At 39.2% G+C, this 15990-nt stretch overlaps 1 protein-coding gene and 1 long non-coding RNA gene across 4 annotated transcripts in view; one reads left to right on the forward strand and one right to left on the reverse strand.

The window, feature by feature from the left end:
* Nucleotides 1-15990, reverse strand: part of LOC146513543 (uncharacterized) — a 543433-nt gene that overhangs the window by 310463 nt on the left and 216980 nt on the right. The window lies entirely within an intron of this gene.
* LOC146513557 (uncharacterized) overlaps nt 1313-15990 on the forward strand; it is a 62560-nt gene continuing 47882 nt past the window's right edge. For 2 of the 3 annotated variants that reach the window (XM_085165544.1, XM_085165543.1), the window contains exons 1-3: nt 1313-1521; nt 1599-1670; nt 11943-12185. In XM_085165544.1, the coding sequence (XP_085021670.1) occupies nt 1420-1521; nt 1599-1670; nt 11943-12185 (417 nt within the window). In that variant the 5' untranslated portion in view covers nt 1313-1419. The remainder of the gene's footprint in view (nt 1522-1598; nt 1671-11942; nt 12186-15990) is intronic. The other variant, XM_085165545.1, reaches the window with a different exon arrangement.

A 15990-nucleotide genomic window follows, 5' to 3' on the forward strand; every position in this document is an offset into this window, starting at 1 on the left:
CTACAATTATTTAACTGAGCATGCATCAAGATATCATTAATCAATCATCCAGGTAAGTAAATCCCAAAAGTTGCTTCTGTTCATCTGGACGTAGCGTTTTCTGTGGGAAAAACGTTTCGTCACTCATCCAAGTGACTTCTTCAGTCTCAGCCAATTTTATGAGCAGTAAATTTGCATAATGACTGAAACTAGAACCACTGAAGGAATGGGCTGTGAGATCAGTTTCTTGATCATTAATATGCAAATTCTCATGACCATTAATCAACGACTGCTGATCAAAGCTCAGTGATCAATGGCCATGAATACCATTCACAAAGAGTTGGGGAATGGCAGCATTGTAAGATGGTAAAAGATGGCCTCGATTCAGAGATGGTCTTTCCCTTTTCATGTAAATGGCCTCCATGACTCCTCGCTCAAACCAGCGTTCTGTCCAGGACATGTACATCCTCATCATCGACAGTGTCCACGGGCCTGTAGACTTTGCATGAATTAACTTCTGGGGATTTGATTAATGATGATTCCCCTCTTGATTTGGACAGCTGGGAAGGCCAGATGACGAGAAATGCTTAATGTAGATCAGAGAGTTGGTTGTCTTTGGAGGTAAAAGCTTATCCCCCCCCCCCCCTCCTCTCTCTCTCTCTCTCTGTGTCTCTCTCTCCTGTTTGAGAAATTCTCTCTGTCCTCCTTAGGACTTTATCTGTTTCGTTTGTGAACTAATTCAGATCATCATCACAGCCTTTGCCTCTTTTATTCATTAGGCTGTAAAACAAAAATACTCGTTCAGTGTAGTTTAGTAGGGACTTCCTTTCTAACACATGTTATGGTGCCATATTTTAAACGTCAAGTTATTTATTCAGATCGGCGCAATTGTAAAATAATAATAATAAATTTTCAAGTGGACAAATTACTTTTTAAATTGTGTGTGGATTCGAGCACGCACGAGTGAGTCGTGAAAAGTTGCACACAAATCACTGTACACATTTTTAAATGACTTATTAAATTACTTACAAATACGTACGTATTTGTAACCCTTTTGAGGAAGATTTCTCTCCAGAAACCTGTAGTGTATTTTCTTCAACGGTCGCAGAACGTTTTCTTAATGTTATCTTGTTCGCCATTAATACAACAAAATAAACACGTGATTTATCCGAATTCCGATTATACTGGTAAAAACGTCTTCCACAGTTTGAGAGGTCTACTTATCTCTTTAGATCTGCTAGTATTTCACTTTAAACAATGACTTTTTACTTAAATTGATTTTTTTAATTTTTTTTTAAATGAAAGTGAAAATAGTTCTCACCGTACGTCAAAAAACGAAACCCTTAGCTGTCTTCTTTGCTTCCGCTGTTGATGAAGTCTAAATATTATTTTTCTTCAGCTAACTAGTGGTTGAATAGCCAAGTTATTTCATCCGGAAAAATGAAGAATATAGCTGAAATACTAAATACTTTACTTATTGTGCTAGCAGCGCTTCAATTTAGGTACAGACCTTTTATGGAACTCAGAACTGGGCTTATGGAGGTATGACGCACTTTCGCATTTTGGTTAAATACAGGCCGAGACATATACATATCTTTTGTTGTATTCTCAAATTTTAGAATGTGTACGACTTTTCTGAATCGGAGACAGAGGGGCCATTGCGAGGACAAGATTCGAAGTATTTGCATCTGGTAGGTAATAGAGAGTTTAAATATGTTATAAATCTCCGAGACACAGGTTTATTACTCGCTTGTAAGACTTTGTATTTGAGCCACATTCAGAAAAAAAAATATTGTCAATCATTTTAATGCACTAAAAGAGAAATCATTTACTTCCTTGTTACTAAAACCGACAGTTTGTCTTGAAACAACAACTGTAACTTCTACATTTCGAATTTAATGTTGAAATTTTGACTTTATTCACCAAATGATCAATAATATTTATTTTCCTGCAACGTTTTCTTATACGTCCTTAATACTCCATCGTACTCTTGTGTGTGGATAGGAGTACGCATTTGTGAGTGTTCAAAAGTTACTAATTCGTTAAATGTGTTAGTTATGTTATATATACAAGGGCGTAGATTTGGCATGGACGGAAGGGACATGTCCCCACCAATATTAAGAGATTATTGAATTGTCCCCACCAATAATTTGATCTCTTCGAGTAAAGAAAATCAAAACCGATAGAAATAAAAAAAAAAAAAAAAACGATCTGTCAACGTCTCATTCACCTAACGGTGCAGAAAGAGTTAAATTACGTCCTCTACTGGAGTCCTACGTCATGTGACAAATATGGCCAATGTGATTGGCTGAGCCTTTCAGGGAGCTCTGTTTAGGTTTAGCAGCGACAAGCCTGCGCTGCGAGGAGGAGAGGAGGACGGCAGCAACAAGGAAGAACCTGGATATATGAAAGTCACTTAAAGCCAAGTTCACTCATAAAATGTGTCCGTCATAATAACGTTACAGGCTATGCTAGGCTTTGGCCCACATCAGTCTAAAACTGTATGTGACCATTAATAACGTGTTTTGGAAACTAACTGCACAGCAGGCAGCACTATTAGTTCTTTTAGTCTCCCAGAGTAACATTTCTAATTTTGATTGAAAGTGTCAGAGAAAAGCCTCGAGCGAGCCAGGATATTAGTTTACAGAGGCTGTTAAAATTATATGTCTAACGTTAAAATGTTGGTGACACAATAATTTCATCCTAATGGTGCTGACATATTCATAGGGTTCATTTTTGAGACAAAATGTCATGAGGTAGTCGTGATTTTGCAAATATTCCACCTTGTAGTGCAGTTTGCACAAATTGTTTTTTTTTTGGTTTTTTTTTTACTTTTTATTTTATTTATTTGAACAACTCACCTGTCCATTACACATACAGTTTCTTCAGAACAACAGAATACAAAGAGAGTCAAACTCAAGACAGTGAGATTAGAAAGAAAAAGGAACAAACAAATATATATATGTATAAAAATATAAATACATATAGAATAATAATTAGAAAAATAAGATAAAGTAAAAAAAAAAAAGAAAAAAAAGAAAACATGCCTGTGGTGTCAAACATTTCCATTGTTCATTTCACATTCTTTTTTTTCCTTTTTTTTCCTTTTGTATGCCCATCTTCATTCAGTTCAGTCTTTTTCCTTTTTTCTTCCGTTGTACGTCAACCATTTCCCCCAGTCCTTCAAAAAGCGTTCTTCCTTTAACTTCAGTTTATATGTAAGGTTCTCCATCTCCATAATGTCCTCCACAATTGCTACCCACTGCTGCTTTCCTGGTGTTTCTGTCTTAAGCCAGTTTTTGGTGATGGCCTTCTTTGCTGCCAAAAGGAGAATCTTAGCCAGGTAACGATCCTTTACATCTACAGTACCTTCCAAGTACCCTAGATACAAAACAAGGCAGGTTCTAGGAATTATATAACCTAATATATCACAGAGAGCTGAGTGAACTTTAACCCAGAAAGTGTGAATTTTTCTGCATTTCCAGAAAATGTGTGTATGGTCTGGTTCATCCCATCCACACAGCCTCCAACATTGTTGTTGTGTAGTGGTTTGTTTATTTTTAATCTTAGGTGTAATAAAATAGCTAATTTGATTTTTCCAGATGAATTCTCTCCACCTCAATGAGTGAGTTGTATTCTTATGTTCTTTCCATGTTTCATACCACACCCTCTCAGTGATTTCTTCACCCAGCTCTCTTTCCCATTTTACTTTAACATATACAGTTGATTCCTGTCTTGATTCCATCAAACATTTGTATAGGGTAGACACCGTTCTTGGAATAACACTTTTATATGCCAGTATAATTATTTTTATAATAGGGTGGATTTTGTCTTCCTTTATTTTTATGTTTTTATTAAAGTAATCTCTCACCTGTAAGTATCTGTTTTTTAAGTTGTATTCCCGTTTTAATTCTTCAAAACTTTTAATTTCTCCTTTTTTGATTAATAAACAAATTGCTGTGATTCCCTTTTCATTCCAATTTTTTAAACCGAGATCCAATTTTCCTGGTCTAAATTCTTCATCGAAGGCTATCCATTTTAGCAAACCAAGCTCTTTACCAATTCTGAACTCCTTTATTGTATCATACCATACATTTAATGTAAATTATTATTATTATTATTATTATAATTATTATTATATTATTATAAGATATTATCGGGTTCCTATCTTGGTCTTTAGTTATGTATTCAGGGATCTTTTTTAAACCCATGTTTGTTTGAATTGGGACATTGAGTGTGGAGAGCTCCACATCCTTCCAGCGAGCCCTGTAATCATCACTACACCAATATGTTATCTGGCGTATCTGTGCAGCACGAAAATATTATTTTAAATTAGGAAGCGACATTCCTCCTTTCTCCTTAGTAAGCTGTAAAGTAGTGTATCGTACCCTTGGCCGCTTGCCTTCCCAGACAAATCTAGATATATACTTATCCCATTCTGAGAATTGGGTTTGAGGTATGCTTATCGGAAGAGAGAGGAATAAATATAGCAATCGTGGTAAGATATTCATCTTTATCACATTTATCCTGTCACTAAATCCTAACGAATATGTATTCCATCTTTCCATATCCTGCCTTATCCTGTTATTTATATGTCCATAGTTACTTTGATATAGTTTGGCATAGTTTTTGGTTATATTTATACCTAAATATTTAAGGGTTTTTGCCTCCCACTTTATTTCCCATTCCTTAAGATTTTGAGTTGGTGTACAATTAAACATTAGAACTTGAGTTTTAAGTATATTTACTTTGCAGCCAGAAAGCGTACCAAATTTTCCTAACATTTCTGTAAGCTGCATAAAAGACTTTGTGGGGTTTTTGAGGGCTATCAACACATCATCAGCAAACAGACTAATTACATGCTCTTGATTATTGATTTCTATTCCTGTTATTAGGGAGTCTTGCCTAATCATTTGTGCCAATGGCTCAATATACAAGGCAAATAAGGTTGGACTTAAACAACAACCCTGTCTAGTTCCTCTCTCTAGTTGAAATGTCTTTGTCAATGAGCCGTTAACTTTTAGTCTTGCAGTCGGTTTGTCATAGAGAGATTTAATACATTGGATTGATTTTGTAGTGAACCCCAACTTTGCCATGGTTAGGTACAGGAAGTCCCAGCTGACTCGATCGAAGGCTTTTTCTGCGTCTAAACTTATCAATGCAGCCGGTATCTTGTCTTTATGTATTTGGTGTATGATGTGTAGGGTCCTTCTAATATTGTCTTGTGCCTGTCTGTTTTTGACAAAACCTGCTTGGTCCTCATCTATCAGGTCTGGTATAAACGACTGGAGCCTATTTGATAGGATTGTAGTATAGATTTTATAATCAACATTTAACACTGATATAGGCCTGTAATTTTGGCAGTATTCTCTTTGTTTTTGTGGTTTTGGCAGCACCGTGATAATTGCCTTCCTCCAAGAGGGGGGAATCACATGTTTAGTGTGAGTCCAATTAAGAGTCTGGTGGAGTAAGGGTATCAATTCTTTTCCACATTTCTTGTACCATTCGGCAGGAAACCCATCACTGCCTGGTGCCTTGTTTGTTCGTAATTTTCCAATCGCTTTCTGAATCTCCTCTATCGTTATTGGTGCTGTCATGCGATCATTTTGTATTGTTCCAATAGAGGGTAGATCTAAGGAGTCTAAAAATGTTTTAATATCATTTAGGCCATTATTAGTAGGTGCATTTTGTAGATACAGGTCCTTATAATAATCGGTAAAGATACTTTCTATCTCTTCTAGGTTATGTGTCATTTGTTCTGTCTTAGAATTATACAATTTATTGACTGTTGTTTCTGCCTGTTGTTTTTGTAAACGTCTTGCCAATAGCCGTGCAGCTTTAGGGCCTGATTCATAGTAGCTCTGTTTTACATACCTTGCTTTTACTTCCATTTCATATAAGAGTAAATTATTAATTTTCTTCTTAATATCTTTCATCTGTTGTTGTATCTTGACATCTACCTTGCGTTTGTGTTTATTCTCAAATTGTGACAATTCATCCACATATTCATTATATTGCTTCATTCTTTCTCTTTTAAGGTTACTTGATATTGCGATTAGTTTCCCACGTATAACTGCCTTCAAACAGTCCCATAGAATAATTGGATCGGTTTCATCATTGTCATTTTCTTCTAAATAAGTTTTGACATCTTTTTGTATTTGTTCTACCACAGATTTATTGTTTAATAGCCCCACATTTAGTCTCCATATTGTGTTTTTTGGTCTACCTTTAAGATAGATTTTTAAGTAGATAGCACTATGGTCCGACACATCTGCCACTCCAATCCAACAATCTGTTATTATATCTCTATTCCCTTTTTGCATAAAGAAGTAGTCTATTCTTGAATATACATAATGTGTTGCTGAATAATGACTATAATTCCTCTGTAGCGGATGCAAAGCTCTCCAGACATCAAAATAGTTAATGTCTTCCAATGTATATCTTACTAATTTTGAAATTGAATTTTTCTTCAGGCTGGTTGTGTCCAAGTCACTATCTAATATCACATTGAAATCTCCTCCACATATGCATATACCTTCTGCTTCTAGCACAAGAATATCAAAAATTAATTTAAAGAATTCCTTATTACTTTCAGGAGGGGCATACACATTCATCAATGTGACCATTGTTTGATTAATCACACCCTTCACAATGACATATCTACCTTCCTTATCCTTTATTTCTTTGTGGGATTGAAACTTAAGGGAATTAGTTATGAGAATTGCAACCCCTCTTTTCCTAGAGTTTGTATGAGAGCTGTAAAAGGTATTTTTGAACCCAAATTTTCTCAATTTTTCGTGTTCTATTTTTGATAAATGAGTTTCTTGTAGGAAAGTTATCTGTGTCTTCTCCTTTTTCAGTTTACTCATAATCTTGGCTCTTTTAACTGGGTTGCAAATTCCATTAACATTTAAGGACAGACACTTTATTTCTTCATGTGTAGTGAGCATTATCCTTTTGTGATCTACCGGCTATCTTTTGAGACCCCCACAGGCACCCCATTGAACCCTTGTTTAAACAAAACATTTTCATCAACAAGTTACAACTTAGTTTAACTATGTACAGATACGAGGACTTCAATAAAGAGGTACCAGCCACCTTCCCCACCTGTTGTTCCTCTCTTTGTTTTTGGGGGGTATGTCTCTCATATTGAAAGGGCCCCCCTCCAGTAATGAGATATGACTCATGAAAGATTGTCACACTCACACTAGTCATTATTGTGTACTATCCATCCCTAGCCAACTTTGTGTTTCCATATAGTCCTACCAGACACACCTTGAATCCATCTTGTTGTTATACGTCTCCATATACGCCTCTCATGCATTGTTATCGTTATGCTGAAATTCTTGAAGTCTCTCTTGAGCTCGCCTGCTAGCCACCCCAGCATACGTGGGCCGGACCGGTTTCCATGTCGCTGCCCCAATTGACAGACGTCCCTCGGTGCTCTCTCTCTCCCGGTTGTTTATCCCTTTTTCCACGTTGTATCCTCTCGCTTGCAGGTCGTTAGCAGCCTCCTCCGCGTTGCCATAAGTTTTCACTCCATTTGGCCAGTGGATTCGCATCTTGCTGAGAGGAGTCTGGAAACGGATGCCTTCTTTCTTTAGTACCTTTTTGATATTCACATATGCTTTACGTTCTTGCACCATTCTCGCCGAGTAGTCGTGGTCAAAATAAACCCTGCTTCCGTCCAGAGTGACTATTTTCTTTTCCCATGCCTTTTTAAGTATCATCTCTTTAGTTGTGAATTGCTGGAAATTGACAACGACTGACCTTGGGGGGAGACCCGCTGCCGGTTTCGGGGTTAATGCTCGGTGTGCGCGTTGAATCTGGAGGTTGATGTTAATATTAAGCTCCTCTCTGAGCCAGGCTTCCAGAAACTGGGCCAGCGATTCTTCCTTAGATTCGGCTCCCTCTTGTATTCCGTAGATCCGCAGATTGTTACGTCTGGATCGCAGTTCCAAGTCATCCAATTTGGTCATCATCGTTTTTTGTTCTCTCATTAGTTCTGTCAGGGTTTGATTGGCCTCGTGGCTCCACGTCTCTATTTCCTCCGTGCGCGTCAGCGCAGCTTCTAATTTCCCTTCTTGTTCTTTAAGTTCTGTAGTCATGCTCTTAAACCTCTGGTCAATATCTTCTTTGAATTTAGACAGTTTGTGTCTCATTTGGCCAGTAATTTCTTCTTTGAACGTCGTGAAGTCTGATTTCAATTCATTTTGGAGGGATTGAATTTGTTTGCTAATACAATCCAGCCCGTTTTGAAACGCGGCCATATTAGCTTCAGGTGCTAGCTTGTCCTCGTTGTTCGGATGTTTTATGTCTTTACCTTGGGTGTCCATAGTTTTTTTATTCTTTGCTTTTGTTGTCCCTCCGCTCATCTTCCAAAGTTGTTTTGTCTCACGCTTCAATTCGTGTTTTAGCGGAGTTTATCTACTTGGCTTGCGGGAGCTCTGTACTTATGCGACCATACTGCTCTACCGTCACACCGGAAGTCCTGCACAAATTGTTTTAAAAATGCACTCAACCTACAAACTTTACTGATGAGTCAAGATCTGCACAAACTGACAGACACACTGAAGCAGCTACACATTTTATTCTTATTGTCATGTATGTCCTATTTGTCAGGTGACAGAAGAACCAACACAAAGCTCAGAGAGTAATAGTGACACAAGGTCACAGGTGGAATTGGAAGATGACTTGATGGTTCATGACTGTATTTGAAGCACATGTGTGACTGCATGTATGTTGAATGTCTCGCTGTTATTTATCAGGTGACAGAGGCAGCTCTGCCATGTTGTAGCTCAGACAGAGGTGAAGAGGCGAGGTCACAGGTGACTGACTGATGATTTGGTGCTATAGATTAACTAGTATATATTATCATGACAATTGTTAGGCTGCTGACGTAAATTGTTTCATTAGTGTATATTTGACAAAGAATGTGAATTGACATGTCTCACTTTTTATATGGCACAAATAAATGTGTTATTTTATCAGGTGGCAATATGTCCTAGTGCAGTCAGAGGGGAAGAGCCAGGGTCAAAGGTGAGACACATCAAGCACAGAATAATAACTGTAATCTGAAGAAGCTTCAGTGCTCTCAGAAGACTAAAAAGATGGCTAAGGTTAACAATGACTCAAATGAGATTAAACAATGCTGCTGTATGTCCACCAGGAGACAATGGACAGTATAGACTCCTGGTGGACATACAGCAGCATTGTTTAATCTCATCTGTCTGATATGAACTTGCAACTGGCTCATTAGGGGAAGGTACAGCAGCTGAAGTTTGAGCAATTTCCTGAACATTGCTATGAACACTGTTAAGGTGCTTCCGAAAGCCTGCATAAGTCAGAAACTGAAGCCTGCAGCCTGGCTGAGAACAAAACAATTTGAACTTGGGTCCAGGATAGTAACCATAATCCACTCTTAAATGTGAAATCAACTGCTGGCTGCTAGCATGTTGTTTCTGGCACATAAAACAGCTCAACATTGTTCTAGACTCTCACAGAGTGTGAGAGTCTCTCACTCTGGGTGACTCCTTCATTTTTCCTACATCAATGTTATACACTGTTGTCTGCAAGAATGTGTAAATGTTACCCAATATAGCATCATAGGACAAATTAAACACAAAATGTGCTTTGAAAAGTTCATCAAATGACAGTACTTGGTCTCCGACTGATGACGTATCACGAGTACACGAGAACGCAAGTACGCACAAGTACGCATATTGAGAAAGGCCCGCCATTTACGTCCACTGTGAGCGACCATCTTTGAACAGAGGCGGTGGTTTACGACACCAACTGTCTGCCATCTATAATCCAGTTTTGAGATCCCTTCCCAGATGCCTTAACGCCCACTCACATCCTGGGCCATCTGACCTCAGGAATTCGCATGATAAGGTGGGGCCAGGTTTCACAATGAGCTCACCCAAAACCCTGGCTGATTATGACCCACACTCGCGTTCACACCTTGGCTCAGGTGATTAGGTAGAGGATCATCAGGGGGTCCTTTTGTCCATCTTTGGGGGGATACTCCCACTGGGTTTAAATCTGGGACTCTCCACCATTTGACCTTAGAACTGAAGAAGCTTCTTGGGTGAGAGGTGAAACGTCTTCGAGCAACTTACAGAAGTCCAGACGCTTTTCTTTCCAAGCTTCTTAGACTACCCATGATTATCAATCATGTGAGCCACATGACTAAACACATGGGAACACAAGACCTCTTCAAAATAAAAAAGGAAACATAATGAGACACAGACATGACAACAAGAACTTGGCAACACAAGACACACAGACATGAAACATATGAAGAGGCTGGATAAAGTCGTCAGGAAGACCGGCTCTGTTCTGGGATGCACCCTGTATCCAGTGCAGGTGGCGGTAGACAGAAAGACTGGCCAAAATAACATCTCTGATGGACAGAGTCTCCCACCCCATGCATGTAGATGTTGCTGAACTGCAGAGCTCCTTCAGTGACAGACGGCTGCATCCTAGATGCATGAAGGAGCGTTTCCACAGGTCCTTCCTCCCTGCAGCTGTCAGACTGTACAATCTGAACTGCTCCCAACAAACATAGATGTTTACATCAGTGCTGTAACAACATCTACTGTTATAACTGCACATTACTTTTCTCAGTTTATATATATACTAACTTATTGGAAGTTACATGTCTACTTTTTAATGCACAGGTACAATACAAAATCTGCACTTTTCCAGTTATTCTAAACATTCTTAACTATTTAAATATCTTTCAGTATCCTGCTCTGTTTGAACCGTACTGTACTCTGCTTTGGTAACTATTGTCCATGATGTAAATATGTAAAAATTGTGTTTCTGGTCTGTGTCTTGTTCTGTTTGTATATGTGTGTTTTTGCTGCTGATAGAATCAAATTTTCCCTTGTGGGGCAATTAAAGGATTATTCTATTCTATTCTATTCTATTTTATTCTATTTTTGTCACGGTTCTATATGAATGACGAGGGAGACTAAAACACAGGCGTTGAAGACAAATGTTGAATCTAATAAACAAAGAACTATAATAACAACCTAGACATAATAGAAATGAACTTAGAAAACCTAAAGCACTAAACATAAACTATAAATATCAAAATAAACTAAAACTCAAAACTACATGTAGCCCAATAAAAATAAAATTAAGAAAGCTGCGCAAAATGAGGTCAATCAGATAGATATACAAGTCTAACGTAAGTCTATTTATTAGAAATACTCAAATTGTTATATGCTCTATTTGGAAGCAGCCCGCTTCCCCTCCCCCTTTGACAAGTTGTGTGTGCTGCACAGCAGCAGCAACAAGCAGGCACACCGAGAGCCGTCGCACTCAATCGCATGTGTGCGTGATCGAATTTAGAAAATACATTGGTGCAAATTATAAATCTATAACCTGATGTCTGGTCCTTTTGTGTTTGTTGGTTTGTTTTTATTTTGTTTTACTGATGCCGCTCCAGCCAGCCAGAGAACCCCCCACCGCCCCACCCTCTCCTCCCTGTGCGGCAAGCAGCAGGCGCACATTGCAAACAGAGGGTGCCCTCACTCACAGCAAATGGGCGATAGAAAACTGATTGGTGGATATGCAATCACAAAAATGCACTGGCATGATACCGGGGCAGCATGAGTGCAAGCAACTTTTTTGCCCACGATGCCGCCCTGGGCAATGGCCCATGTTGCCCATATCAAAAACCGCCATTGCGTAACACTATGCAACATATTCAGTTCCTGAATTTATATTCTCTGTTAATTGTTGCTAGGTTCAAAAGGTTAATGCTAGCTTATTTTAATAAACAACATTGTCATATGCAAAACTAGTTTTGCAGGGTGACAGGAGATTAGTTTCGTGTGACTCATTCCACCACATCTGCCCCTGCTTCTTTGAAATATTCAGGCAGTAAGTGAAAATTAATACATGCAATGTCTTGAAAGCTCATCAATAAAATAAAATGATCTGAATATCAGTTAACAGAAATAGAGAACGAGTCTGCTGAACTGCAAGTAAAGATTCGGGAATTAATGGTGGAGATTTCAAGATCCAGGAGTCAGTCACATTTGCAATGGCTGAGCTATGCTAGGAAGATGCAAAATGACTTGACCAGACTGCAAAGAAATGTGAGGGATACCATCAGAATTTTAAAAGGAAGGTCCAAAAAGCAATTGTTGATGAGAAGTTACTTCAACAGGTCAACGTTGGTGCCCAAACAGGTAAATGTAATTATTATCCTATGACACTTATTTCCGTTTGTTTGTTTGTTATATTTAACTATTAGTGGCTGTTAACTTTCTTAATTGTTATTACATAAATTTCTTTTTTTAATTCTTTTTGTTATCATTTTAAGGCACACCAAATGTTAACTTAATGAAATTAGTGGTTTAATGCATCTTGTATCTATGATTGGAAACACTATTATAAAACAGCTTAATTGTTCATTTATTAATTATATGAGAGCAATAGAAAAATACATAGAAACTGTTAGAGAAAAGGACTATTCATAAATATTTCCAAAATGCTATACCCAGTATATGAAATCTAGGGGAAGAAAACTAACAGACTAGGTAGTTATAAAATTTAATAGTTCTCAAATTTAATAGTTAAATTATACTCAAAACAGACGACGAGGAAAAACACAGTAAAAACACAAAACCAACGTGAAATTTGATATGTTACTACAAAAGATGTTCATTAAAATATGACAAATTAACATCTGAAAAAAACACAATGTGACTGAAAAGTCCCCTGTCCAAATAATGAACAAAACAAACAGGATCTCTCATTCTTTATTTTTTTTACAAACACTTCTCATAATGACTAGCTACTCCTGAAATTTTAGAGATGTTAGCTCTTTATTCCGTAAATGTACAGGTGGGGAAGGGATTCTATCAGGCTAACTCTTCCACAATTTGTTCCACTGTCCAAATCATGGACAAACAGTATCCCTCATTCTTGTCTTTCAGCCAGGGTAATGTGTTTTGCAAGAATAGTGTTAGAATTAGTGATCTACTTTTTGTTTCCAGCAGACATAACTTTTGGCAATGTGCAGGAACGAGAGCAAATACTATTTTTATAGGGCATCTGGAAATGAACGTAGAGCAGTTTACGTTGAGAAATCGTAAATGGCCTGTATTTGTATAGTGCTTTACTTAGTCCCTAAGGACCCCAAAGCGCTTTACACTACATTCAGTCATTCAGCCATTCACACACACATTCATACACTGGTGATTGCAAGCTACATTGTAGCCAAAGCTGCCCTGGGGCGCACTGACAGAAGGTGGTATATTGAGTGTTAAAGTTTATATGAAATGTTTCCAAAGACCTTAATATCCACGTATTCGGCAAAATGTCCTTGGTTTGTTGAAGTAATCCTGTCTGATGACACCTGCCCAGGACGTGCTCCTGACCAGTGTTGGGGAGTAACGGAATACATGTACCGCCGTTACGTATTTAAAATACAAAATATGAGTAACTGTATTCCGTTACAGTTACCGTTTAAAAAGGTGGTATTTAGAATACAGTTACTTTGTTGAAATAAATGGATTACACGGCGGTACTTCCCTGTTTCATATTGTGGCGGGTCAGGACTATTTGGGTTTTGTTTGACAGCTACGCTCTGTTGTTCCAGGCGGCAGCGTTACAGTTGCCATGGTTACAGGGTGACGCTCTCTCTCTGCGTGTTTCCTGGGTGAGAGAGGCCTTTTCGTTGTTTTTGTGCTAAGCTAACAGGCAGAATGCTACAGGTATAGCTCTAAAGAATGTAGCATCATAGGCAGGGTAGTCCGTGCTGCAGGGAGAATGGACTGCCATACCCATGGAAGGACAGGCCCCTGCACGGTATGTACCACCGGCAGATAGCGGAGGTGGCTGATACCCAGAAATCCTATCAGTGGCTGGACAAAACTGGACTGAAAGACAGCACGGAAGCACTAATCATGGCAGCACAAAAACAAGCACTAAGCACAAGATCCATTGAGGCTGGGGTCCATCACACCAGGCAAGACCCCAGGTGCAGGCTGTGTAAAGATGCCCCAGAGACAATCCAGCACATAACAGCAGGGTGCAAGATGCTAGCAGGCAAGGCATACATGGAACGCCATAACCAAGTGGCCGGCATAGTCTACAGGAACATCCGTGCCGAGTATAACCTGGAAGTCCCAAGGTCAAAATGGGAGATGCCCCCAAAGCTGATGGAGAATGACCGAGCTAAGCTCCTGTGGGACTTCCAGATACAGATGGACAAAATGGTGGTGGCTAACCAACCAGACATAGTGGTGGTAGACAAACAGAAGAAGACGGCCGTAGTGATCGATGTAGCGGTTCCGAATGACAGCAACATCAGGAAGAAGGAACACGAGAAGCTCGAGAAATACCAAAGGCTCAGAGAAGAGCTCGAGAAGATGTGGAGGGTGAAGGTAACGGTGGTCCCAGTGGTAATCGGAGCACTAGGTGCAGTGACTCCAAAGCTAGGCGAGTGGTTCCAGCAGATCCCGGGAACAACATCGGAGATCTCTGTCCAGAAGTACGGTGGCCCCTAGAGACAAAGCACGTACAAACTCCAAAACACTTGCAAACTCCAAAACACATGCAAACTCCAAAACACTTGCAAACTCCAAAACACTTGCAAACTCCGAAACACATGCAAACTCCAAAACACATGCAAACCCCAAAACACATGCAAACTCCAAAACACTTGCAAACCCCAAAACACTTGCAAACTCCAAAACACTTGCAAACTCCAAAACACTTGCAAACTCCAAAACACATGCAAACCCCAAAACACTTGCAAACCCCAAAACACTTGCAAACTCCAAAACACTTGCAAACCCCAAAACACATGCAAACTCCAAAACACATGCAAACTCCAAAGCACATGCAAATTCCAAAACAACAGAAGTGCTCCAGGACGCTAGGTGCAGTGTTGAGCTTTTGTTACCTAGTAACTACACAAGCCAGGACGTAACAATGACCGGATTTGGGGTCTGCAGCCTTAAAGGCCGCATTTTAAGGCCGATTACGTCACAGCGACACGACGAAGGCTGTCCCAATACAAAGGCTGCTCGAAATGCGGCTCTCAAATGCGTCCTTAATTTCCCTGAATTTTAAGGATGGGTCGGTGTAGCCTTCATGGCCCAACATATCCCAGATTTCAAAGCACGGCTGTGGTGTGGATAATTTTGCCGAAAAAAAAGGGTGGAAGTGGAGCCGCTGAAGAGTAAACTTTCAGAAGTAAGTACTGAATATTATGTCACTTATTTATGCGCAAATGTTTTTATAATGAAGAACATTAAAACATTACTGTTGGCCACAAAGTTATGTGACATTTTAACATAACGATGTTTGTACTAACTTGGTTTTAAAGCCTTTACTTCAAAATATACGCCGTTCAATAGTTGACTTTAATCTTACAGAGAATGTGATGATTTTATGAATAATTAAAGTCAGTCATATATCCACAAACACAAGCTGAAAGTCAGTGATGCTGCTCGGTTTGCAGTCCTGAATATCACGGCACAAGCAGGATTCACTGCACTGTTAATGTTAGCTATGTTATATTGCTGCCTTTGTTCGGTGGTGTCGAGCCAAACGGACTTTAACGTGTGTTTGAACGAGCTGACGGTTCACTCGTTAAGCTGAAAGAAAGATGCTTTAATCACAGGAGTCACACATGTGTCCACTGTACCATCTGGGAACTCTTCTTGTTTCGTAATAACACAGTCCTCCTTCTTTTGTGCTGTTTTGTAGCAGTGTATACACCTGAGACTGTCACCTGTCTGTCTGTCCTGCACTCTCTCTCTTTTTCTTTCTCTCTGATTGTGTAATAAAAGTATGAACATGTGTTTATAAGTTACACTTGTGTTTGAATCCTGCAGCTTATCACACATTTGATTTCCATGTGTGACAACTGCAAGTGTCCAGAGTGAGGACAGACTGAGGGACCCACTGCTACACATCATCTGTGAGGCTTTGCACCCCTGATGATCCACCAGGACAAACTCAGCAGTGTGTGAGGAAGAG

Source organism: Neolamprologus multifasciatus, chromosome 7 (genome assembly GCF_963576455.1).
Source record: "Neolamprologus multifasciatus chromosome 7, fNeoMul1.2, whole genome shotgun sequence".
NCBI lineage: Eukaryota > Metazoa > Chordata > Actinopteri > Cichliformes > Cichlidae > Neolamprologus > Neolamprologus multifasciatus.